This window comes from Aethina tumida, chromosome 2 (assembly GCF_024364675.1).
Source record: "Aethina tumida isolate Nest 87 chromosome 2, icAetTumi1.1, whole genome shotgun sequence".
Classification (NCBI taxonomy): domain Eukaryota; kingdom Metazoa; phylum Arthropoda; class Insecta; order Coleoptera; family Nitidulidae; genus Aethina; species Aethina tumida.
This window is the reverse complement of record NC_065436.1, coordinates 28,790,045-28,811,972: the sequence shown is the minus strand read 5'-3', so window position 1 is coordinate 28,811,972 and position 21,928 is coordinate 28,790,045. Positions and strand designations below refer to the sequence as shown.

General features: G+C 31.7%; 7 protein-coding genes and 1 long non-coding RNA gene across 8 annotated transcripts; all 8 read right to left on the bottom strand.

Annotated features, from left to right (window-relative positions):
* Positions 1 to 814: 814 nt before the first annotated feature.
* LOC126264628 (UDP-glucuronosyltransferase 1A5-like) lies at positions 815 to 1,644 on the bottom strand. Its single transcript, XM_049963249.1, has 3 exons — positions 1,445 to 1,644; positions 1,175 to 1,394; positions 815 to 1,117 (listed from the first exon to the last, which is right to left on the bottom strand). The coding sequence occupies exons 1-3, from the start codon at positions 1,503 to 1,505 to the stop codon at positions 838 to 840; spliced, it is 561 nt and encodes a 186-aa protein (XP_049819206.1). The 5' UTR covers positions 1,506 to 1,644; the 3' UTR covers positions 815 to 837.
* A 1,495-nt stretch (positions 1,645 to 3,139) lies between these two features.
* On the bottom strand, positions 3,140 to 4,922 carry LOC109602697 (UDP-glycosyltransferase UGT5-like). Its single transcript, XM_049963243.1, has 4 exons — positions 4,466 to 4,922; positions 3,824 to 4,408; positions 3,552 to 3,771; positions 3,140 to 3,497 (listed from the first exon to the last, which is right to left on the bottom strand). Exons 1-4 carry the CDS (start codon positions 4,920 to 4,922, stop codon positions 3,218 to 3,220), a joined length of 1,542 nt encoding a protein of 513 aa, XP_049819200.1. The 3' UTR covers positions 3,140 to 3,217.
* A 989-nt stretch (positions 4,923 to 5,911) lies between these two features.
* Positions 5,912 to 7,500, bottom strand: LOC109602696 (UDP-glucosyltransferase 2-like). Its single transcript, XM_020019122.2, has 4 exons — positions 7,343 to 7,500; positions 6,923 to 7,284; positions 6,647 to 6,869; positions 5,912 to 6,595 (listed from the first exon to the last, which is right to left on the bottom strand). The coding sequence occupies exons 1-4, from the start codon at positions 7,485 to 7,487 to the stop codon at positions 6,090 to 6,092; spliced, it is 1,236 nt and encodes a 411-aa protein (XP_019874681.2). The 5' UTR covers positions 7,488 to 7,500; the 3' UTR covers positions 5,912 to 6,089.
* A 995-nt stretch (positions 7,501 to 8,495) lies between these two features.
* Positions 8,496 to 9,259, bottom strand: LOC109602695 (UDP-glucuronosyltransferase 2B2). The gene is made up of 2 exons (XM_020019120.2): positions 9,054 to 9,259; positions 8,496 to 8,994 (listed from the first exon to the last, which is right to left on the bottom strand). Exons 1-2 carry the CDS (start codon positions 9,136 to 9,138, stop codon positions 8,552 to 8,554), a joined length of 528 nt encoding a protein of 175 aa, XP_019874679.2. The 5' UTR covers positions 9,139 to 9,259; the 3' UTR covers positions 8,496 to 8,551.
* Positions 9,260 to 9,639: 380 nt separating this feature from the next.
* LOC126264629 (uncharacterized) lies at positions 9,640 to 10,156 on the bottom strand. The gene is made up of 3 exons (XR_007547309.1): positions 10,019 to 10,156; positions 9,728 to 9,956; positions 9,640 to 9,670 (listed from the first exon to the last, which is right to left on the bottom strand). It is a non-coding gene; the product is annotated as an uncharacterized LOC126264629 (long non-coding RNA).
* A 483-nt stretch (positions 10,157 to 10,639) lies between these two features.
* On the bottom strand, positions 10,640 to 12,485 carry LOC109602694 (UDP-glucosyltransferase 2-like). Its single transcript, XM_020019119.2, has 4 exons — positions 12,031 to 12,485; positions 11,618 to 11,979; positions 11,345 to 11,567; positions 10,640 to 11,292 (listed from the first exon to the last, which is right to left on the bottom strand). The coding sequence occupies exons 1-4, from the start codon at positions 12,482 to 12,484 to the stop codon at positions 10,787 to 10,789; spliced, it is 1,545 nt and encodes a 514-aa protein (XP_019874678.2). The 5' UTR covers position 12,485; the 3' UTR covers positions 10,640 to 10,786.
* A 603-nt stretch (positions 12,486 to 13,088) lies between these two features.
* Positions 13,089 to 14,857, bottom strand: LOC109599252 (UDP-glucosyltransferase 2). The gene is made up of 3 exons (XM_020015208.2): positions 14,294 to 14,857; positions 13,653 to 14,237; positions 13,089 to 13,591 (listed from the first exon to the last, which is right to left on the bottom strand). The coding sequence occupies exons 1-3, from the start codon at positions 14,748 to 14,750 to the stop codon at positions 13,089 to 13,091; spliced, it is 1,545 nt and encodes a 514-aa protein (XP_019870767.2). The 5' UTR covers positions 14,751 to 14,857.
* A 3,424-nt stretch (positions 14,858 to 18,281) lies between these two features.
* LOC109599261 (leucine-rich repeat-containing G-protein coupled receptor 4-like) lies at positions 18,282 to 19,376 on the bottom strand. The gene is made up of 2 exons (XM_020015220.2): positions 19,224 to 19,376; positions 18,282 to 19,164 (listed from the first exon to the last, which is right to left on the bottom strand). Exons 1-2 carry the CDS (start codon positions 19,235 to 19,237, stop codon positions 18,291 to 18,293), a joined length of 888 nt encoding a protein of 295 aa, XP_019870779.1. The 5' UTR covers positions 19,238 to 19,376; the 3' UTR covers positions 18,282 to 18,290.
* Between the last annotated feature and the right edge of the window lie 2,552 nt (positions 19,377 to 21,928).

The window sequence follows — 21,928 nt, the reverse complement described above, 5'->3', positions numbered from 1 at the left end:
AACAATAATAATAATAATAATTATCTCCAATAATATTTGAAGTTATCATTGTGACGTTGTGCCCGCGGAGTGACAATTCCTTCCAGATAGGTTGAAATATGACTTGGTGACTGATGGAAGGACATAGAAAGAATCCTAGTATTCTAGCGGAGAAGGCTTGGTTGATTGTTGTGACGATTAAGAATAATATTAGCATGGTTGTACTATGTAATACGAGACATAAAATTCAGTCTTATATGTAAATAACAAATAGCATGTCATAAAGAGATGACATGCAACACGATGTTTTAAGCATGCAGTTAATGACACATTAATTTTGTTTCAATATTAAACTGTTTTACTTTGCTATTATTTTCTAGCCACAAATTTTCTAACAAGAACTGTATTTACCTGTCCAACACTACTTTTAGTATCTATATGTGATATTTCCATTCCAAAATTCTTCCTTTGACAATTTTAGATGATTCGACGCAACTCTATTGGTACACTTTACAGTTATCTTCTAAATTTGTATATTACTCTGGATTTGTGATTTTACATTTATTATCTCAGTTGGCTTCTATGCCGTATAAATTAAATTGAAATGCCACTAAGGTTTGCGATATCATAGATAAATTTTAAAATTGTTAATGTCAAAGAAGTATGTCTATTCTATTTCCCAGTCGATAAATATAAATATTTCATATATTTGTTACGATAATGACTAAGATTTAAATAAAATCTAGGGTAATTAAGCTACTCAGTCATATTTTACTTGATTTATTAATACTTGAATTATTCTCTAAATAATTTATTTTAATAATGAAACAATTGCTAAAACTAGAACTAAACTTAGAACTAATCTATTTTTTTACTTTTTTTAAAGTGTTTTGAAAAGTAAATAACAATTTTATATAGTTTCACCAAAATAAACAAAAAGCTAACAACGATAACAATAAAGAAACTAATTACGTCTAAAAGATAATATTTATAAAAAGGAGTATCCACCGCTGAATATCTAAGATGGGCTGCCCCGTTGTGTCTTAATACATATTCAATCCACCATATTGCTTTCTCAATACCAGTATTAGGTTGATCTAATATTAACTTTTGGTACTTCAAAACATTATCTTTATACCTTCAAAAATAATTATTATAAGAAACCAAATTATATTTGTTATATATGATCATTTACTTTTTGGTTTGGGCTACTTCAATAATAGCTTCTTGAAGTTGGTCCCTAGTCATTGTTTCAATTTCTAAAACTTTAGCAATTCCCAAATTTTTCATTCGTTTGGCATTGAAAGGTTGATCAGCAATTATAGGTAAAACCACCATGGGTACACCATTGGTAATTGATTCTTCAATAGATTGTAATCCTCCTTGTGTTACGAACACTCGAATATGAGGATGGCCTGTCAGACAATAATAGCATCACATCTCCTAACTTTAATTAAACTATTACCTAATAAATCTTGTTGTGGTAGCCATTTTTGTAAAAGAATATTGTCAGGTTTATTTTCCATAGAGTCTGTTTCCCATTTCCAGATGACATTATAAGTTAATGAACCTAGGGCAGCCTTTACATTATTTACGAATTGTTCGGATTCATTTGCACTTCTAACATTTGACCCCAAACTGAAATAAATCACTCCTTTTTTGGATTTGTCCAGGAAAGCTTTTACTTTTTTAGGTAAAGGCTTCTTTGATTTAATGTGCATCTGTCCAATTTCAACGACACTGGGTACGTTTGGTCTTGGATAATTCATCACCACATTTGTATTTAGAAGCAACAAACTAACATTTTTCTGAACATCTCCCATATATGGAATATTGTCACTTGTATATTTTCTGGCAATTGTATCAATCCTAGGAAGTAAATACCAATTCCAGTACAATCTGAATATCATTTGATAAAGAACCGATTTAATCCTTTCTGGGAATGATTTGTTAACGTCGAAGGATAATAACGAATCTGTCGTTGTTACAGGATTGGTTGGATTACCAACCATGTCATGAGTTGATATAAAACCTGGCATTGATTGTATACCTAAAAAAATCATTCTAAACTTCTAAGAGTAATAGAGATTCTAAGTTTCAAACCAACTGTTGGGACTCGATATTTTGCAGAGAAGATATTTGATAATGGGTGAACTGTTTCAAACAAAATCAAATCAAATTGTTGTGAATCGTCTTTTAATAACTTTTGCACAGGTGATGATTCCAACATCATGGTTATTGCTTGTTCCATAGTATTCAATGCATAATGTACGTTATAAATCGCATAATTATCTTTTCTCATGATCATTCCAAAGTTGTTTTCAGGTTTGCTCAGTAGATCATATGTGAATCCCATATCAAGTTCCGTTAGGTTAGCTAAAGTTGGATCGCCGATAATATTTGGTGATATTATCGTTACGTTGTGCCCACGAAGTGACAATTCTTTCCAGATAGGTTGAAATGTGACTTGGTGACTAATAGAAGGACATCCAAAGAATCCTAATATTTTAGCGGAAAAAACATGTCTGAAGGTTGTGACGATGAATAATAAGCTTAGCATCATTGTAAACCATGTAATACGAAACATAATATTTAGTTTTACATGTGGAAAATAGATAGCATGTCACAAAGGAATGAGTTGCAACATTGATGTTTTAAGCCTGCAATTAATGACATATTAATTTTGTTTTAATGTTATACTGATAGATTTTGCTATTACTGCTTTATAAAATAATAAATTGTGAACATTATATTGAAATAATCAACTTTCTGAAAAATATTCTGTACCTGCCCAACACTACATTTACCATATATATGTAATATTTCTTTTACAAAATTCTTCCTCTGACAATTTTAGTTCATCATAACTACACAGATACACTTTACACTTATCTTATAAATTTCTTTGTAACTTTGAATTGGTGATTTTACATGTGTCACTCAGTTGGCCACTATGCCATATAAATTGACTTGAATACGTTATAGGTGTTTTAAACTCGCAAATAATGTACTTATTTTAACTTATCGTGGTAACATACAATTAATCCAATTTTACAATGGTTAATATCAAAGAAATATGCCTATTTTATTTCGTTGTCGATAAATATATCTCATATTTTTGTTACGATAATGATAACGATTTAAATAAAATCTAGGGTAGTCATATTTTACATTATTTATTCTAATTTAATACTTGAATTATTCACTTAAGAATATATTACTAAAACTAATATTATAACTAATCTATTTTTTTACTTTTCTTAATGTCGTTTGAAAAGTAGATAATAATTTTATATAGTTTCACCAAAACAAACAAAAAGCTAATAACCATAACAATAAAGAAACTGATCACATCTAAAAGATAATATTTATAAAAAGGAGTATCCACCGCTGAGTATCTAAGATGGGTGGCTCCGTTGTGTCTTAGTACATATTCAATCCACCATATTGCTTTCTCAATACCAGTATTAGGCTGATCCAATATTAACTTTTGGTACTTCAAAACGTTATCTTTATACCTACAAAAACAATTATCTCAGCTCAAGTTAAATTTTTTAAATATGATGACTTACTCTTTGGTTTGTGCTACTTCAACAATAGCTTCATGAAGTTGATCTCTAGTCATTGTTTCAATCTCCAGAACTTTAGCAATCCTCAGATTTTCCATCCGTTTGGCATTGAAAGGTTGATCAGCAATTATGGGTAAAATCACCATAGGTACACCATTCGAAATTGATTCTTCAATAGATTGTAATCCTCCTTGCGTTACGAACACTCGAATATTAGGGTGACCTAAGTAACACAGAAATAAGATCACAACTACTAATTTTACTAACATTATTACCTAATAAATCTTGTTGTGGTAGCCATTTTTGTAAAAGAATATTGTCAGGTTTATTTTCCATGGTATCTGTTTCCCATTTCCAAACGACGTCATAAGGCAGTGAACCTAAAGCAGCTTTAACCTTGTATACAAAATCTTTAGATTCATTCGCACTTTTAACATTTGATCCCAGACTGAAATAGACTACTCCTGTTTTGGATTTGTCTAAGAAAGCTTTTAAATTTTTAGGTAAAGGCTTCTTTTTTTTAATGTGCATCTGTCCAATTTCTACGACGTTGGGAACATTTGGTCTTGGATAATTCATTACCACATTTGTATTTAGAAGCAACAAACTAACATTTTTCTCAACATCTCCCATATACGGAATATTGTTATTTAGATATTTTCTAGCAATTGTATCAACCCTAGGTAATAAATACCAATTCCAATAAAATCTTAAGATCATTTGATAAAGAACCGATTTAATTCTTTCAGGGAATGACTTATTAACGCCGAAAGGCAACATTGGATCTGTTGTTGTTACAGGATTTGTTGGATTACCAACCATGTCATGAGTCGCTGTAAAACCAGGCATTGACTGAATACCTAAAAATAACCATTATACTCATTACCCAAAATTAATAACAATTCTAAATGTCTTACCAATAGTTGGTACTCTATATTTGGCAGAAAAAATAGCTGCCAATGGATGGACTGCTTCATACATAATCAAATCAAATTGTTCCGAATCATCCTTTAATAAATTTTGCACATCCGGAGATTCCAACATCATGGTAATTGCTAGTTCCACCGTATAGAGAGCATAATGTATATTGTAAATAGGGTGATTATCTTTCCTCATAATCTTTCCAAAGTTGTTCTCAGGTTTGCTCAGAATATCGTATGTAAATCCCATGTCAAGTTCCGTAAGGTTTGTTAAACCTCGTTCTTTGATAACATTTGGAGATATTATTGTCACACTGTGCCCTCGTAGTGATAGTTCCTTCCAAATTGGTTGAAATGTGACTTGGTGACTGATGGAAGGACATGGAAATAGTCCTAATATTCTAGCGGAGAACACTTGGCTGATTGTTGTGATGACTAAGAGTAAGCGTAACATGGTTGTGAACTAGGAAACACGAGATGTATCATTCAGTTATATACGATGTAAGTAGATAATAATTAACTAGTGAAATTAAAGAACGTGACATTGAGATGACTTGCAATATTGATGCTTACAATTAGGATTTGATAATATGTTGATATTTTTGATATGTTAGATATTTTTCAACGTCCCACTTATCACCACGTTTAGAATGGCTGATTAGCCAAGGACCCAAACTACAAAACATTGAAATTACTGATTTATAAATTGAGGTAATTAACAAAAACAAAAACTTACTTTTTACTTATCCACACTTATCAGTTAATGATTGTGCAAATATTTTTTTACATGGATCACTCACTTGGTTCCTGCGCCAGATGAATTGAATACACGCATTTCCCGCAGTGACTCAGACAAAATATAAACTCTCGACGTATTTTGTTATGACTTATCACGATTATATGTTATTGATTCATGTTTGTCAAAGAAATATACTTATCGCATTAGTCGTAATTCTTTCTTTTATTTGTTAAAATTGTGTTAATGATTTAAATACAACCTTTAATTACAAATAATAATAGTTAAATTATCTCAACAACTTATTTTGGTAATAAAATCATTATTGATGGTGAAAGTAGAATCAAAGCTAAATCAATTAAAACTTTTCTTGTGATTAAATAACTCATTAGTAATGGAAAGCTAAAAAAGGAAATTGGTTTTAGTTTATAAACTATTTGAAAATTTTTCCCTAAAGAAATATCGTTGTACAAATAATTTCTTTTGATGCAGGATTTTATTTTTATCACTCCCCTCCTCAAGAATGATCAACAAAAAACTCTTTCAAGAATTTATTGATAATCTAGTAAAAGGCATATACAAGCATCTAAACATCTTCTACTATTTCTTTTTAACTTAATTATTCTTGGTATATATAATGTTTTAGGATATGAAGATGTGGAGTCTAATAATAGATAACATACACTAACATTTATTTCAGTCTTGAATTTACTATAATGATTCCGATAAATTATAAAGAAAAGAGAGATTTTTCACATACAATGGTTATTCGCATTCAATGTTGTTCACTTTTATTCATTCTTATGGCAAACAAATATTTTTACATTTTTAACATGGTATATTCGTTGTACTATTGATAAGTATTCAAATAATAAATTTAAATACTTAGTTACGTTTTATTTTTTTTGTTAATTTATGACCATTTAATACTCGATTAATTGTTTTAACAATTTGTTTTACTAATAAAATTGTCACTAAAATTATAACTAAAAATAAACCAATCATATCAAGGAACAGATATTGGTAGTACGGGACATCAGCTCCATATCCTTTTAAATTAAAATCTCCTTTGTGCCTTAAAGTGAACTCAATCCACCACATGGCTTTTTCTAGGCCTGTCATTGGTTGGTCCACAAGAAGTTTACTGTACTTCACAACATTCCTCTTGTACATTTCATTTTCAACTATTTCAGTTAGAGCTTGCTTGAAATCTTTCTTAATGAGCGATTGGAAATTTAATTCTTTAGCAATTTTCATATGGACCATTCGTTTGGCATTGTACTGCTGATCACCACCAAATGGAATAACTACCATTGGGACAGCGTTAGTTATAGCTTCTTCCATGGATTGCAAGCCTCCTTGAGTTACAAAAGCTTTTATTTTGGGGTGACCTAAAATAAGAAATTAAATTTGTTATATAGTAACATTAGAATACAATTTACCTAGGAGATCTTGTTGTGGTAACCACTTTTGTGCTAGAACATTTTTTGGTTTGTTTGGGAAGTCATCAGCTTCCCATTTCCACACAAAGTCATAAGGTAATTCAGACATGGCGTCTTTGACAGCGTTGAGAAATTCTGGAGCCATATTTGAGCTTATCACATTTGATCCCAAACTGAAGTAAACCACTCCGTTTTTGGAATTGTCCAAGTAATCCTTCAAGTCCTAAACAAATTATTTATTATAAGAACAAATTATGTATTCAATACTGGACACACCTTTGGTAGAGGCTTTTTGGGTCTGATATGCATTTGACCAATTTCTATTACACCAGGAACTGTCGGTTTAACATAATCTAGTACTGCATTTGTGTTTATTAGTACCAACGATATATTTTTTTCCATATCACCAACATAAGGAAGATCATTTCCAAAGTATTTTCTAGCAATTTTATCCCACCCAGGAACAATAACCCAGTGATGCAAATATCTATACCAAATGTTAAAAGCTGTAATTTGAATTCGTTCAAGGAAATTCATCCGTTCTCCAAATCCAAGTAAAACGTCAGGCATAAAGGCAGGATGTCGTGGATTGCCCATAACCTCATGGGTATTTAATAAACCAAAGAATGAAGTTACCCCTAAAGGAACAAAATTTAGGTAAATTTTAAATATGACTTAACATTTTTATTAACTTACCAACAACGGGAGCATTATATTTATGGCCAAAACTAAGGCCTACAAGGTTTAACAACTCAACTATAACCAAGTCAAATTGTTTTTCCTCTTTCAAAAATTCTTGAATTTTCTTAGAACCTACAATTTCCTCCTCCAATGAACACATGAATTCATGGATGCTCTTGGATCGAGAAAAAATATTTTATTCCATTGTGATCATAGATTTTTTAATTAGCTCAGACATGTGTTCATACATATAACTGATATCAATTTCAGTTAAATTTGTTAATGTTGGATCTTTTAATGGATTTGGAGTAATCACAGTAACTTTGTGTCCTCTTAAAGATAATTCTTTCCATATTGGCTGGAATATGACCTGGTGGCTGATGGATGGATGTGGGAAATAGCCCAGAATATTAGCAGAATATGTTAAGTTAACACACAGAAAAACACACAATACTACTTTGAACATAGCCGGTTTCTATTAATCACTGAACTGATCTGTTGTGTTTGGGTAACACATTGTAATCTGTATTCAAGGTTACTATTATATACTACTCACAAAGATAATATTAGATATCTATGATGATAAATCATTAAATAATCAATTTGTAACTTATGAAAGTGGAAGTAAACATACATGTGCATGTGATTTCAATAAATTATATATTGAACATGATTGCACAATCTATAGAAATGTGGATGGTGATGTAAATCAAAATTGAAAAAATTCTTTATAGACCTGCACTCGTATAATATTAGATATGTTAACTGTTTCATTCAAGGTTACTTTTGGCAGACTTCCTTAAAAATCGTAAATTTCAATTATTTGGTATAATTTACTTGATAAGAAACTCGCATAATTTTAGACATGCTGGGAATTTTTGGGAGATTTCCTTCTAATACATAGTTATTTCAATTATAGCGTATCAATTTCTTATGAGCAAAATTTCGTAATCGGAAAAAATGTTGAGGATCATTAAAAGCAAAATTGGTAAGATTGTGAGATTTCCGTAAAACTCTTAAAAGTCTATTTCAATTTGTAAATATTCATTCATGGATGGTTTAAATAAATATTATGCAAAGTAAAATAAAATATTTTATTTTCATAAATTCACCATAAACCCTGTTTAATTTTTTAAATCTATATTCAAATAAAAAAACTTAGTTATTCAAATACGCTTTATTTTCTTTGTGGTTTTATTAAGATTTAATACTCGAATAATTATGTTAACAATTTTTTTCACAGACAAAACTGTTACAAGGACAATAATTAAAGCAAAAGCAATCATATCTAGAAAGAAATATTGATACATTGAGATATGGAACATCTGCTCCATATCCTTTTAAATTAAAATCTCCCTTGTGTCTTAAAGTGAACTCAATCCACCACACTGCCTTCTCCAGTCCAGTTATTGGTTGGTCCACGAGAAGTTTACTGTACTTCATCACATTTCTCGTGTATATTTCATTTTCGACTACTTCTCTTACAGCATTTTTAAATTGTTCTTTGGTGAGCATCTTGTAGTTTAATTCTTGAGCAATTTGCATGTGAACCATGCGTTTAGCGTTGTACGGCTGATCAGCAAAATATGGAACAACCACCATAGGAACTGCGTTTGTTATCGCTTCTTCCATCGATTGCAAACCTCCTTGAGTGATATTTGGATGACCTACAAATAATACGACATAAACTATAATTTTCTTTTGAACTGGTGATTAAAGAATTTACCAAGAACATCTTGTTGGGGAAACCACTTTCGGATTAAGACATTTTCCGGTTTATCTGGCAAATCATCGGTTTCCCATTTCCACATGAAATCGTACGGTAATTCGGACAGTGCTTCTTTGATAGCTTTAAGAAATTCTGGGGCCGTATTTGAGCTTAACACATTTGAACCCAAACTGAAATAAACCACACCTTTTTTCGAATTGTTCCAATAAGTCCTAAGAAAAATAATTAATAGAAATCAAATTATTGACTCAGAATAACTCACTTTGGGCAGCGGCTTTTTAGGTTTAATATGTATTTGGCCGATTTCAATTACACCGCAAACTGGTCTAACATAATCAAGAACTGCGTTAGTATTTACCAGTACCAAAGAAATTTCTTTCTCTAGGTCACCAATATAGGGAATTTTACTTCCGAAGTGTTTTCTTGCAATTTTGTCGCACTCAGGTAGGCTAATCCTATGATGATAATATTTGTGCCAAATATTATAGGTTTTTTTTTGTATTCTTTCAAGGAAAGTTATTCGCTCACCAAAACCAAGGAAAACGTCTGGTACAAATGTCTGGGATTGCCCATGACTTCGTGGGTATGTGCGAAACCTCCAAGTGATGACACACCTCGTGGAAATTTTATTTGTTAGTTATATCATTTTTAAGAATAAATGTTTTTCTTACCCACAACTGGAGCATTATATTTGACACCAAAACCAAGGCCAATAGTGGTTATCATCTCTACCATAAATAATCAAATTGATGTCTTTTATCTATTAAAAAGTCTTCTACTCTTTGGGAGTTTAAAACCTCATCTTCGAATATCCGCATCATGTCCAGTTGAGCATACACACTATCATCCATTTTGGTTAATATGTTTCCAATTATTGCAGGAATTTTTTCATACATGTAACTAATATCGATTTCAGTTAAATTAGTTAAGGATGGATCTTTCAAAGGATTTGGAGTAATTACAGTCACTTTGTGTCTTCTTAAAGACAATTCTTTCCATATTGGCTGAAATATGACCTGATGGCTGATGGAACAAGCGGGGAAATAGCCCAGAATATTTGCACAGTTTGCCAAGGTAACACATAGAAAAAAACACATAACTAGTTTTGTTAAACCACAATTAACTATTGAGTTTGTTTGGATAACTGATTATGATACGTATTTAAAACGGAATTATATAGCATTACAATTTTACAAACAATATCCGATGTCGATAATAATCATTTATAAGTTATCATATTGTTAACTGATTCGTTAATTATCAAACCAAATATACAAACACATGAGATTTCATTTAATTATGTGTAGAACATTATTGCACAATATGAAGAAATTTCGCGACTAGTGATGAAAAGCAAAATTGATAAGATACTCTATAAACGTTTACTCGTTATAATACTAGATTAGTTAATTGCTTTCTTCAAGGTTGCATTTTGAAGAGTTCGTAAATTCAATTTAGTTATTTATTAATAATTATTTATGTAAACTATATTTTTTAAATTTATTTAAATTTTATATAAATTCTAATTATTTTTAAAATCTATTTTATTATTTTAAAAAGTTTGCTATTTACTAAAAGGATCATCAATTTAAAACATATATTTAATACAATTCAGGTTATCATTTTTTTCATCTTGGCCATATATGAAAAGAAAATATTTCAAATTTATTAAATATTTAAATATTTTTCCATATAATAACGATAAGGATTCAAATAACTAACATATATACTTAGTTATATTTTAATTTCTTTGATGATTTCCGAATATTCAATATTCGCATAATTACCTTTACAAGTCTTTTCATTGACAAAATTGTTACTAAAACAATAATTAAAGCTAATGCAATAATATCAAGCAAAAAATATTGATAGTATGGAACGTCAGCTCCATATCCTCTTAAATTAAAATCTCCCTTATGCCTTAAAGTGAATTCAGTCCACCACACGGCTTTTTCCAGTCCTGTCATTGGTTGATCAACAAGAAGTTTACTGTACTTCACCACGTTCCTCTTGTACTTGTCATTTTCAATTACTTCAGTAACAGCTTGCTTGAAATCTTCTTTGGTGAGCGTTTTGTAATTTAATTCTTTAGCAATTTCCATGTGGACCATTCGTTTGGCGTTGTACGGTTGATCACCAAAGTATGGAATAACCACCATGGGCACAGCGTTTGTAATCGCTTCTTCCATAGATTGCAAGCCTCCTTGAGTGACAAACGCCTTTATATTTGGGTGATCTAAAACAAGATATAAATTATATATATTTAGCATTGATCGTCAACAATTTACCGAGAAGATCTTGTTGAGGAAACCACTTCCGAATTAGAACATTCTTTGGTTTGTTCGGTAAATCGTCGGTTTCCCACTTCCACATGAAATTATATGGTAATTCCGATATGGCTTCTTTGATGGCGTTAAGGAATTCTGGATCTGTCTTTGAGCTCAACACGTTTGTTCCCAAACTGAAGTAAATTACACCGTTTTTCGATTTGTCCAGGTAATCTTTTAGGTCCTAATAAAAAAATTAATGCAAAACAAATCATTTATTCGATATTAACCTACCTTTGGAAGCGACTTTTTAGGTTTAATATGCATTTGATTGATTTCTATTACACCAGGAACTGATGGTTTAACATAATCCAGAACTGGGTTGGAATTTATTATCACCAAAGAAATATTCTTTTCCAAATCACCAATATAAGGAATATCATTTCCGAAGTGTTTTCTTGCAATTTTATCCCACTCTGGAACATTAACCCAGTGATGAAAATATCGGTACCATACGTTAAAAGCTGTGTTTTGTATCCTTTCAAGGAAACTCATTCTTTCACCAAATCCAAGAAAAATATCCGGCATAAATGCCGGATGTCTAGGATTACCCATAACTTCATGGATGTTTGGTATACCAAAAAATGAAGACACACCTACAAAGTTAAAAATAAGTACAATTTGAATTTAACATTTATTTAACTTACCAATGACTGGAGCATTATATTTGTAACCAAATCCAAGACCAATGCTGTGAAACCACTCCACCATAACTAAATCAAATTGTTGATTGTCATCTTTCAAAAGTTCTTGTATACCCTTAGAACTTATAGTATCATCCTCCAAGGTTCGTAATATTTCAAATTGGTTTATCAATCGAGAATAAATATTCATTTCACCCAAAGCAAGAATTTTATTGATCATCACAGACATTTCTCCGTACATGTAACTAATGTCAATTTCAGTTAAATTAGTCAATGATGGATCGTTTAAGGGATTTGGAGTAATCACAGTCATTTTGTGTCCTCGTAAAGATAGTTCCTTCCATATTGGCTGAAATATTACCTGGTGACTTATGGAACATGTTGGAAAATAGCCCAGAATATTAGCAGAATTCACCAAGGAGAAACACAAAAAATTACATAATACTACTTTGGACATGACCGGCTTGGATTAAGGTCTGAACTGCTATGTTGTGTTTGGGTGACTGATTGTGATCTGTATATATTAAAATATAATAATTATCGATTAAATAGCAATTTATCTTCTGATTCGTTAGAATTACACTATAATCACGTGAATTTGTTCAAGGACGCTCATTACTTAATCTGAAGAATCAGACGAATAACATAATCATGTATTAATAATATTAGATAAGTTCGTTGCCTTTTTCAAAGTTAAATTTACGAAAATTTAATTAAACACATAAATATTTAAATTAAACGTGATTTTTTCTTGTCATTTCATAACTAATTTTCTTTTTCACAATTTTCATATTCACAAAATTCTAGAAATTTCTTTGAATTTTTATAGAGACCAGTGTGATACTAATTTATTTCAAAATTTCAAGTAATATTCATTGTATTCTTTGGATCACCAATTGTGTATTTAGAAAATCATTAAAGAGTTAATATAGATATTAACTCTTTAATGATAAGTGCTTCAAAACAAAATCTTGAGGCATCCCTCAAATTTGTTTGATATTTGGGTATTATTTTTCTTGCCATACTATAACGATAAGGATTCAAATAATAAACAATTTTCTTTAGTTACGTTTTATTTTCTTTGATGATTTACGAGCATTCACTCGAATAATAATGTTAACAATTTTTCTCACAGACAAAATTGTTGCAAGGACAATAATTAAAGCAAAAGCAATTATATCTAGGAAGAAATATTGATAGTATGGAACATCAGCTCCATATCCTCTTAAGTTGAAATCTCCCTTGTGTCTTAAAGTGAACTCAATCCACCATACGGCTTTCTCCAGTCCTGTCATTGGTTGGTCTACAAGAAGTTTACTGTACTTCACCACATTCCTCTTGTACTTGTCATTTTCAACTACTTCAGTTACAGCTTGCTTGAAATTTTCTTTGGTGAGCATTTTGTAATTTAATTCTTTAGCAATTTCCATATGGACCATTCGTTTGGCGTTGTACGGTTGATCACCAAAATATGGAATAACCACCATTGGAACAGCGTTTGTAATCGCTTCTTCCATGGATTGCAGACCACCTTGAGTGACAAAAGCTTTTATATTTGGATGATCTAAAATAAGAAACAAAATACAAGTATACATCAATTTTGCATTAACCACAAGACTATTTACCGAGAATGTCCTGTTGAGGGAACCATTTTCGGATTAGGACATTTTGTGGTTTGTTTGGCAAATCATCAGTTTCCCATTTCCACATGAAATCATATGGTAATTCAGACATAGCTTCTTTGATGGCGTTAAGAAATTCTGGTGCTGTATTTGAGCTCAACACATTTGATCCCAAACTGAAGTAAACCACACCTTTTTTTGAATTGTCCAAGTAATCCTTCAAGTCGTTTGGCAGAGGCTTTTTAGGTTTGATATGCATTTGACCGATTTCTATTACACCAGGGACTGACGGTTTAACATAATCCAGAACTGGATTAGTGTTTACTAGCACTAAAGGAATTTCCTTTTCTAGATCACCAAGATAGGGCATTTCATTTCCGAAAAATTTCCTCGCAATTTTGTCCCAGTCAGGAACATTGATCCAGTGATGATAATATCTATACCAAACATTAAAGGCAGTATTTTGAATCCTTTCAAGAAAAGTCATCCTTTCACCAAATCCAAGGAATATTTCTGGTACAAATGCAGGATGTCTTGGATTTCCCATAACTTCATGAGTCTGTGCTAAGCCTCCAACTGATGAAATACCTAATTGAAAAAATTATTTAATTGGTTGCCCTTTAGAAAAATAAGATATTTCTTACCCACAACTGGAGCTTTATATTTGTAACCAAAACCAAGACCAATATTGCTTATCATCTCCATCATAACTAAGTCAAATTGAATATTTTTATTTCCTAAAAGTTCTAGTACCCCCTTTGAGCCCAGAATTTCTTCTTCAAACATTCGCATTACTTCAAAATGACTTATCATTTGAGAGTATATATTTTCATCCATTTTGGCCATCAATTTTTTAACTATCTTAGGTATCTTCTCGTACATATAACTAACGTCAATTTCAGTTAAATTAGTTAATGATGGATCTTTTAAGGGGTTTGGAGTAATTACTGTCACACGGTGTCCTCTCAGCGATAATTCTTTCCATATTGGCTGAAATATAACTTGATGACTGATAGAACAAGTCGGGAAGTAGCCCAGAATATTAGCAGAGTTCGCCAGCGAACAAATGCATAAAAAAACACACAATTTTAGTTTAAACATGACTGATCTGAGTTAATCACTGTACTGATGTGTTGACATTTTTTGCGTAACTGATTGTAATCTCTTACAATATCTTAATATATACCAGTCTAGTTAGCCGTCGATTAAGCGGGCGACTAGTCAGTTATTAAAGTAAAACCACACTACAAGTATGTCATTGGCATTTTTTTGAATATAAATAAACATCAAGAGAGAAAAATAATATAAAGAACGTATTTGAGAATATAAAAGTGTTAATAATAAAATAAATAAAATAAGTAAGTTTTAGGTCGTGTTTATGAGACATACTGAATAAAACTGGTAAACACTCAACTAGATAAGATATATTATATAATTAGATTTTATATCTCTATATACTTATTAAAAATCTGTTTATTTATTTTAATAGATATATACTTAAATATATTTAGAGTGATAGAAAAAAGTATGGAAACTAAACATTAATAATTAATTTTATGGAGAATTTCAAGTCTTGTTACAATTCTGTATACGCATTTATTTGTCGAATAACATTTTTAATATTTGGGATTTTATATCTTCGAAAAATGGGAGGCTGAAGAAAAGTGTGTAATCGCTATTAACTTAAGACTTAAGACAAAAAGTGTTGTATTAATCTGCGAAAACTAAGGTAGACAATTTTTTTTAAATATTAGTGTATGGATTGTTGTACATTATTATTATAATCTTACAAGCATATTAATAGTAGAATATTTTTAAACTATTCTTTTTTTAATTCATTGTTAAATTATGATCAGTAACATGGCCAGTGAGATGTATTCTACATTTTTCTAAGTTACGTTTCTTTAAAACCATTTTAGTGAAATATTTAATTTTTAAGGAATCACAAATTAATGGAGAAGTAAAAGAATATTCTATTATTTATTATTAATATGTTGCAATACAATATAATGTTAATGAATACATACGTCTAAATTTTATAGGTCACGTACACCCAAATATTTCTTTTGATAAGAGTTCTCCCAGTCAGTGACTTATTATCAAGTTCAAGTGCTTTCCGGGAATCATTAGGTAGACAGCACATAAAATAAGCCCAATAAAATATCTAAAATAAAATTTCAACATTTGGTGCTTCTAAAATAGGAATGTGGGTATTATACGGGGTCGGAGGACCAGACAAATGTGAAACGTCAAGGCGGTGGGAAAGAGCAAATTAAATTCTGTTTAATTGCAGCGCACAACAATCGAAGGATCCGTCCATTTGTTAAAGTTAATGAGAAAATACATAAGCATAGTCCAGGGCAATAACGATGATGGCAGTTGGCAGTTGCAGACAAATCATGTAATTGGTCGGTTGACGGATGGCATTGTTTTGGTTAAAAGTAATTGAAAGTGGGGGTTACTACCCTTGTAGATGCCGCGAGATAAGACCTGCTAAGTATTCTTTGTGCCGAGACGCTAAATGAAAATCTCATTCCGCAGGAAAATTGAGTTACGACGATTTGCCGCCAACATTCGGCGGGTAGTTTAATTCTTGCTCTTAATGTAAAATTTAATTACGAAATTAGTTGTACAATGGAATGCCATCGGGATAATTAAAAGACATTCGGGTTATTATGGAGCCAAAACTAATAAGCTTTCAGATATACTCTGTACACTAGGAAATTACACGTTCATATCATAATTTTATAAAGTTGCTGCATTTTCCGGTTCTATGCATATGTGCTGCTGCACATATGATTAAAATTCGCTTTATTCAAAGCTCCAAATGTTCATTTAATGATGTCTGCTACATAAATTTTCTTAAATGCTTTGTTGACCCAATTTATTAACCTTAAATGGTTCACCACTAACCTTATTACCATTATCAATGCTTTGTCTATGTAAATTAGTGTAATTATTTTATATATATCGGGTGATCAAAAATTGTTATCCGTCTGGATGGGTTGAAATTTCAGTGAAGGAGTTTCACTTGATTATATTTCCAACATACTTTGTATTCAACTTCACATCAAACAATGTCACTTTTAATATTTCAGTTTTTATGTTTCAATATGTGTATTCCATTTTATCTTTACTGTTTTTAAGACAATTTTGCTCTTAATTGATGAACGATCATTTCTTTACTACATAAATCTACATTAAAATTCATACATTAAAATAAAAATAGTTATTAACAATGTAATAAGCATTACTTTACAAAAAGCGATGAAAACAGAATTCAAATCCATTAAAACAAAAATATCCTTTTGATTTGTTCAAATTTATAAAAACCAATTATTATTTGAACAATATTTAGTATTGCATTTTTTGACTCTTCGATGATGTGTAATCGATTCCAATAAATTTTATTTTTATAGAACCAGACAAAGTGTTGTCCAAAAGGAGTTCAATCTGGGGATGTTGGTGGCCAAAATCAGTGGTTTCTAAGGGTTCTGTATCAAATGATTTTGAACATCATCGATAACTTCCTCATTAAGCATTTTGGGACTACCAGGTGATTTTCACAGGGTTATACTTCCATTATGATCATAACGTTCAACAACGGCAAATGTGAAGGCACTACAATTTCGAGAAATGTTCATGAATTCAGTTACACACAATCGAATTAGAGAAGTCTCCAGTCAATCACAGAACCCAGGATCGCACATTTAATCTAAAAAGGGAGACATAAATTTATTTGAATTTGGCACAAATAGTGCATTTACCTTTGTGAATCGCAAAACTGTTAAGTAGCTTAGTGATTTTATAGGCTTATTTTTTTTTTTAAATTCAAAAAGAGGCTAGTTGAGAGGACAATGAAGTTAGCTTTACATGTGTACCACTCCTAAGTAGTAAAATTCCTCAGAAATCACCAATAATGACAAGATTGTCGTAAGGTATTGATAATAACCATTGTCGAAAGTAGTTTTTTCCGGACAAACATTATTGATCAGTTTATATATATAAATTGTAGCCGTGGAAGACGGTGAGAAATAAAAATGTTCCCCGGTAGAATACAGTGCAGTCCAGAACCTCCAGAACCGAGTATTAAACGATGTTTAATAATAAAGTGCCTTTGAAAATTTATGCATTTGTACACGTCCCATCTGCAACATTACAACGTGTAAAAGGAAAACAACGTTATCAACCATTCTCACCTGATAATATAATAAAATAAACAATTCGAAATGGAATAGCAAATAGGACGTGAGTCCTCCAGACCGCGTCTTTGCGAAGGGAGAGGTAGTTTTTAGTTATCGCGTGGGGATCCTGGACCAATATTGCATCCTATTGCAATTCGCATCTCATCTGCCGTATCATGAATTCTTCATGCGGCCAAATAAAAGCAGTATCGCTTTATTTGAATTGCACGATTCGATACAATTTTCCACGCATCAGTGCCAGAAATTCGTTCGCTGTATCTACGAATAGTAGGAAATAATTTAATACTGCCACCACCATGATTTATTGCTTTATCACTTATTGATGCTCTAATTACCTACTTCATTCATTGTTCTGATGCGATATGAGAACTATTTTTAAACGAACACAAATAACTGAACAATATTTTTTTAATGAAATAATACAAAATGGATTTAACTAATTTTTAATACACTGAGGTTCATCTACAAAGGTAACCAACAACACACTAATATTATTTGATTTAAGTTTGTCCAAAAATTCTTTGTGACAGTCCTCATCTTGAGTCTTGAAAAGAACCGTCTGAAGCTTGGGCATCATTTCCTTCAGCTTCGGTACCTCAATCTTGCTGATTATTTCGGAAGGAAGTCCCAAAAGTTCCAAATTGCTCAGATTTTTTAAAGCAGTTTCATTCATACCAACCAATTTGTTGTTGTTCAATAAGGTAAGTGTTTTTAAGCTGGTCAAATTCTCAAAGGTTTTCGGTTTGATTTCTTCAATGTCATTGCTGTGTAACTCCAGAAGCTGCAACTTTTTCAAATGGCTGAAAGCATTTTCGTCTATTTCCTTCACGAAACTGCTGTTGACAACGATGCCCTCCAAATCGTTTAAGCCCTTGAACAAGTCTGCGTCTATCTTTGGAAGATTTTCAAGATTTATAACCACATGTTTCAGTTTTTTGCTGTTTTCGAATAAATCCTTGTCCAGTACGTGTTTGTTTTTTCTGAATATAATGTTAGTTATATTTTCGCAACATTGCTTCAACACTGTTTTGGTCAGGCCCTTGAACCGTGACTCACGAATCTGAAGGATTTCCAAATTGGGGAAGGCGGCGAGAGTGTCCTCCTCGAAGTCGCCAGAAAAGTTCTGCAAATCAAGCAACTTCACTTGGGGAAAAGGCTCGATGTTTTTCAATATTGTTAAGTCTTTAGACGTGCCGCCTTGGCAGTTTGTGAATAATATTATACGATCCGGGGTAAGTTGATTAAAACCCACATAGCATCTCCCCCAAACCACATGCAAAATCACAGCAATAATCACAAATATTTTCATGCTAAAACAAGCAAAATACTAATTAGATGTAAACATGATGACATTAATTAGTTTAGTTACCTCAATAAATTCATTCAATTATTAATAAATGATTGTACACGCACAAGTGAAACACACACAGTTCTTCTAGAAACTGTTATTTTAACTCTCTTTATTGTTCAGCGATAACACATTCCCACTAAGCATACAATTATCAACTTTTGTAGTTTTATCAATCGCAATGAAATTTATAACACAAATATTTACCCATATTGATGTAGAAGTATGTTTAATTAATTTGTCATTTAATTAATGGAAACAACAAATATGTATCTCATTACTATGGAGTTTGTACCAACATATTCGGGTTAATAATAGACCAATTTTATCAAATTACATCATTTCGGATGCATTAAACTTTGATGCAATGTTTTTGTACGGTCGGCTCGTTCGACCGAAATTTCGCAACCGAATATAAATTCCGATAGCACTTGAGATGACTCGGTCCAGTTACCGTGCAGTAACAAACCATTTGTGATTGTTAAAACTAATTGGCACACTTCCCTTCTGTGATCCAGATAAAGTGCAACAGAGAAAGGGGGTTAATTCAAACTGGTCTTGTCGCCTTTATAAAATTATAAATAGAGCCAACATTAAAGCATTATCGTCGCGGTGCCTCGGGCCGTCTCGTCCCGTTTTATTATTACGGACACAGTGTCTATCCGGGCTTAGATGTATGGAAATCTGAATGATCCAATTTCCGTCGACAAAAATACCGAGAGTATCGCACGTATATTGATGGAATCGCCCCGGGCTGTTTGCTTACTAACCCCCAAACAAGTATGTATCGATCATGGTACCGTAATGTTAACTGATACAAGGAAATCACTTATTTTAAAAGGCACGTCCCTCGGCTCTCCTACAAAAACATCCGGGGATGGATGCGATGACAAAGGCCGATATATTTTATGGGGTTTTATCGGCCCTCATGCATAAAATTTGCCCGAAATTTGCACCTCGATGCGGCGATTTGTTTCCAGACAAAACACCAAACGATATATTAGAGCGACCGGAGGAGTGCCACGCAAATGGAGTCTGACGCGCCTTTTATAAGTTTGTTCAACCCTGCAACACTGTCTACAATACAAATTGTTTTTTTATAATGTATGAGAGGGTTTCCTTCCTAATAAACCGGAACCAGATGCATCAGAAAATCACTTTTACTCCACCTAATTCGTTTACCTTTCTTTACCTCGCCGATCGTTACTTTAATTATGTTAGCAGCAAATTTTAATTATGAATTCCCTTTTATCCCGTTGTGAATATATAATTTGTAATTCTTCAATTTACACCATTTTCGTAACATTTTACTCCATTCCGACGCCATAAATTACCGCACCGCAATAAATTCTCCAATGGTCCCAATCGTAAATTCCGTATAAAATTAATAAACCCGTCCAAAAAATTACAGGCTTAGGCCAAAGGGAACGTAGAGCACAATTAGGGGGGAGAGGATTATACGCAAAACTGTAAAACAAAATTAGTTGTGCTTAAATCAAAGCGACATTTGCAGCTGATTTTATTTTAACTTAAACAACATGAAAGGGAGGTGTGTGCAGGGACGATAATAATTTTATTTCAAAGTACGCCCCCACTGTTTAAAGAAAATTAATGTCGTGTTCACCTTATTGTATTGAAAGAACTCTGGAGTTTATTATTTTGAAAGGCTGAGGGTTGAACACCAACACTAATATTTGATTATAAAGAAGTTATTAAGATATTTTTAGTCGTATAATTTTAGGAATTATGTCACAAGTAACTCCGACATTAAGTTTAAACTAAATCGGAGCAAATACGAAGTTTAACCCACATCTTGTGTCAGTGTTTACCTTAAAAGGACCAAGTGCTTCGTAAATTCCATCTACATAATCAATTATTAATATATATGTAGAATATTTGTCTGAAACAAGACCACAATTTGTCAGTCACATGTACCCATTATCACTTTTTATTCATCTCACAGAAAAACTAAATTGATTCACCTGTATTTTGCATAATTAACCTTCAACAGTGGTTTACAGACATTTCACTAATATTTTTTTTCTCCAGTTTTTGTTGTTGGATCGGCATTTTTAAGAATAACTAATTGACCAATTTGACAAATTAAAATTAAAGATGCCTACATTCTATAGACATTCTAACTGTAGGGCTGAAAAGTTCGTAGGCTAGCACAGAAAAAATTTTCTTTTTTATAGAATTTGATTTTATTATTCAACATAGTGCGATACAACGATATCATTTTTATATTACGATTTGTCTTTAGCCTCAAAATAGGCTTCAGTATAAACTTAGCAAACCACTTTTCAGCGGTTGATTTTCCTGGTGCAAAGTCCGAATAATGTTTATCAAGCCAAACCTTGGCTTCAATAGTATTTTTTAGCCAAAAAGCAAAGCTTTATTAACACACGAAATTCATTTTTATCTAACAAAAATTGCTTCACTAAAAATGCTATAACTCACAAACTAGTAGTACGACAACTGTCAAATTTATACACGTGTTTTTTGAAGGTTAGGGCTAACTGAAAATCATATGGATTTAATACTAGTAGCGCCATTTATGTGTCAGCCTACGAACTTTTCAGCCCACCTGTTACAACCGATTTTGCGGTCGAAAATCAATATTGAAAATGAATTTTCCAGTGGTATACCAAAATTCACCTTTTTGACAATTGAAATTAAATCTATCTTTGGTATTTTAAAAAATTCTAAATCCTTTTTTGTCTATT

What these genes read in the sequence shown, in the direction of transcription:
- LOC126264628 (XM_049963249.1), bottom strand. Translation starts at nt 1,505, where the DNA reads ATGGAAAATAAACCTGACAATATTCTTTTACAAAAATGGCTACCACAA. An exon ending in ACCACAACAAGATTTATTAG is followed by an intron (nt 1,395 to 1,444) that starts GTAATAGTTTAA and finishes ATTGTCTGACAG; the next exon opens with GCCATCCTCATATTCGAGTG. An exon ending in GAAGTAGCCCAAACCAAAAA is followed by an intron (nt 1,118 to 1,174) that starts GTAAATGATCAT and finishes TTATTTTTGAAG; the next exon opens with GTATAAAGATAATGTTTTGA.
- LOC109599252 (XM_020015208.2), bottom strand. Translation starts at nt 14,750, where the DNA reads ATGTTTAAACTAAAATTGTGTGTTTTTTTATGCATTTGTTCGCTGGCG. An exon ending in ATATAAAGCTCCAGTTGTGG is followed by an intron (nt 14,238 to 14,293) that starts GTAAGAAATATC and finishes TTTTTCAATTAG; the next exon opens with GTATTTCATCAGTTGGAGGC. An exon ending in CCCTCAACAGGACATTCTCG is followed by an intron (nt 13,592 to 13,652) that starts GTAAATAGTCTT and finishes TTCTTATTTTAG; the next exon opens with ATCATCCAAATATAAAAGCT.
- LOC109602696 (XM_020019122.2), bottom strand. Translation starts at nt 7,487, where the DNA reads ATGTGTTCATTGGAGGAGGAAATTGTAGGTTCTAAGAAAATTCAAGAA. An exon ending in ATATAATGCTCCCGTTGTTG is followed by an intron (nt 7,285 to 7,342) that starts GTAAGTTAATAA and finishes TTGTTCCTTTAG; the next exon opens with GGGTAACTTCATTCTTTGGT. An exon ending in ACCACAACAAGATCTCCTAG is followed by an intron (nt 6,596 to 6,646) that starts GTAAATTGTATT and finishes TTCTTATTTTAG; the next exon opens with GTCACCCCAAAATAAAAGCT.
- LOC109602697 (XM_049963243.1), bottom strand. Translation starts at nt 4,922, where the DNA reads ATGTTACGCTTACTCTTAGTCATCACAACAATCAGCCAAGTGTTCTCC. An exon ending in ATATAGAGTACCAACTATTG is followed by an intron (nt 4,409 to 4,465) that starts GTAAGACATTTA and finishes GGTTATTTTTAG; the next exon opens with GTATTCAGTCAATGCCTGGT. An exon ending in ACCACAACAAGATTTATTAG is followed by an intron (nt 3,772 to 3,823) that starts GTAATAATGTTA and finishes TGTGTTACTTAG; the next exon opens with GTCACCCTAATATTCGAGTG.
- LOC109602694 (XM_020019119.2), bottom strand. Translation starts at nt 12,484, where the DNA reads ATGTCCAAAGTAGTATTATGTAATTTTTTGTGTTTCTCCTTGGTGAAT. An exon ending in ATATAATGCTCCAGTCATTG is followed by an intron (nt 11,980 to 12,030) that starts GTAAGTTAAATA and finishes TTAACTTTGTAG; the next exon opens with GTGTGTCTTCATTTTTTGGT. An exon ending in CTAAAAAGTCGCTTCCAAAG is followed by an intron (nt 11,568 to 11,617) that starts GTAGGTTAATAT and finishes TTTTTTTATTAG; the next exon opens with GACCTAAAAGATTACCTGGA.
- LOC109602695 (XM_020019120.2), bottom strand. Translation starts at nt 9,138, where the DNA reads ATGTGGAAATGGGAAACCGATGATTTGCCAGATAAACCGGAAAATGTC. An exon ending in TCCCCAACAAGATGTTCTTG is followed by an intron (nt 8,995 to 9,053) that starts GTAAATTCTTTA and finishes TATTATTTGTAG; the next exon opens with GTCATCCAAATATCACTCAA.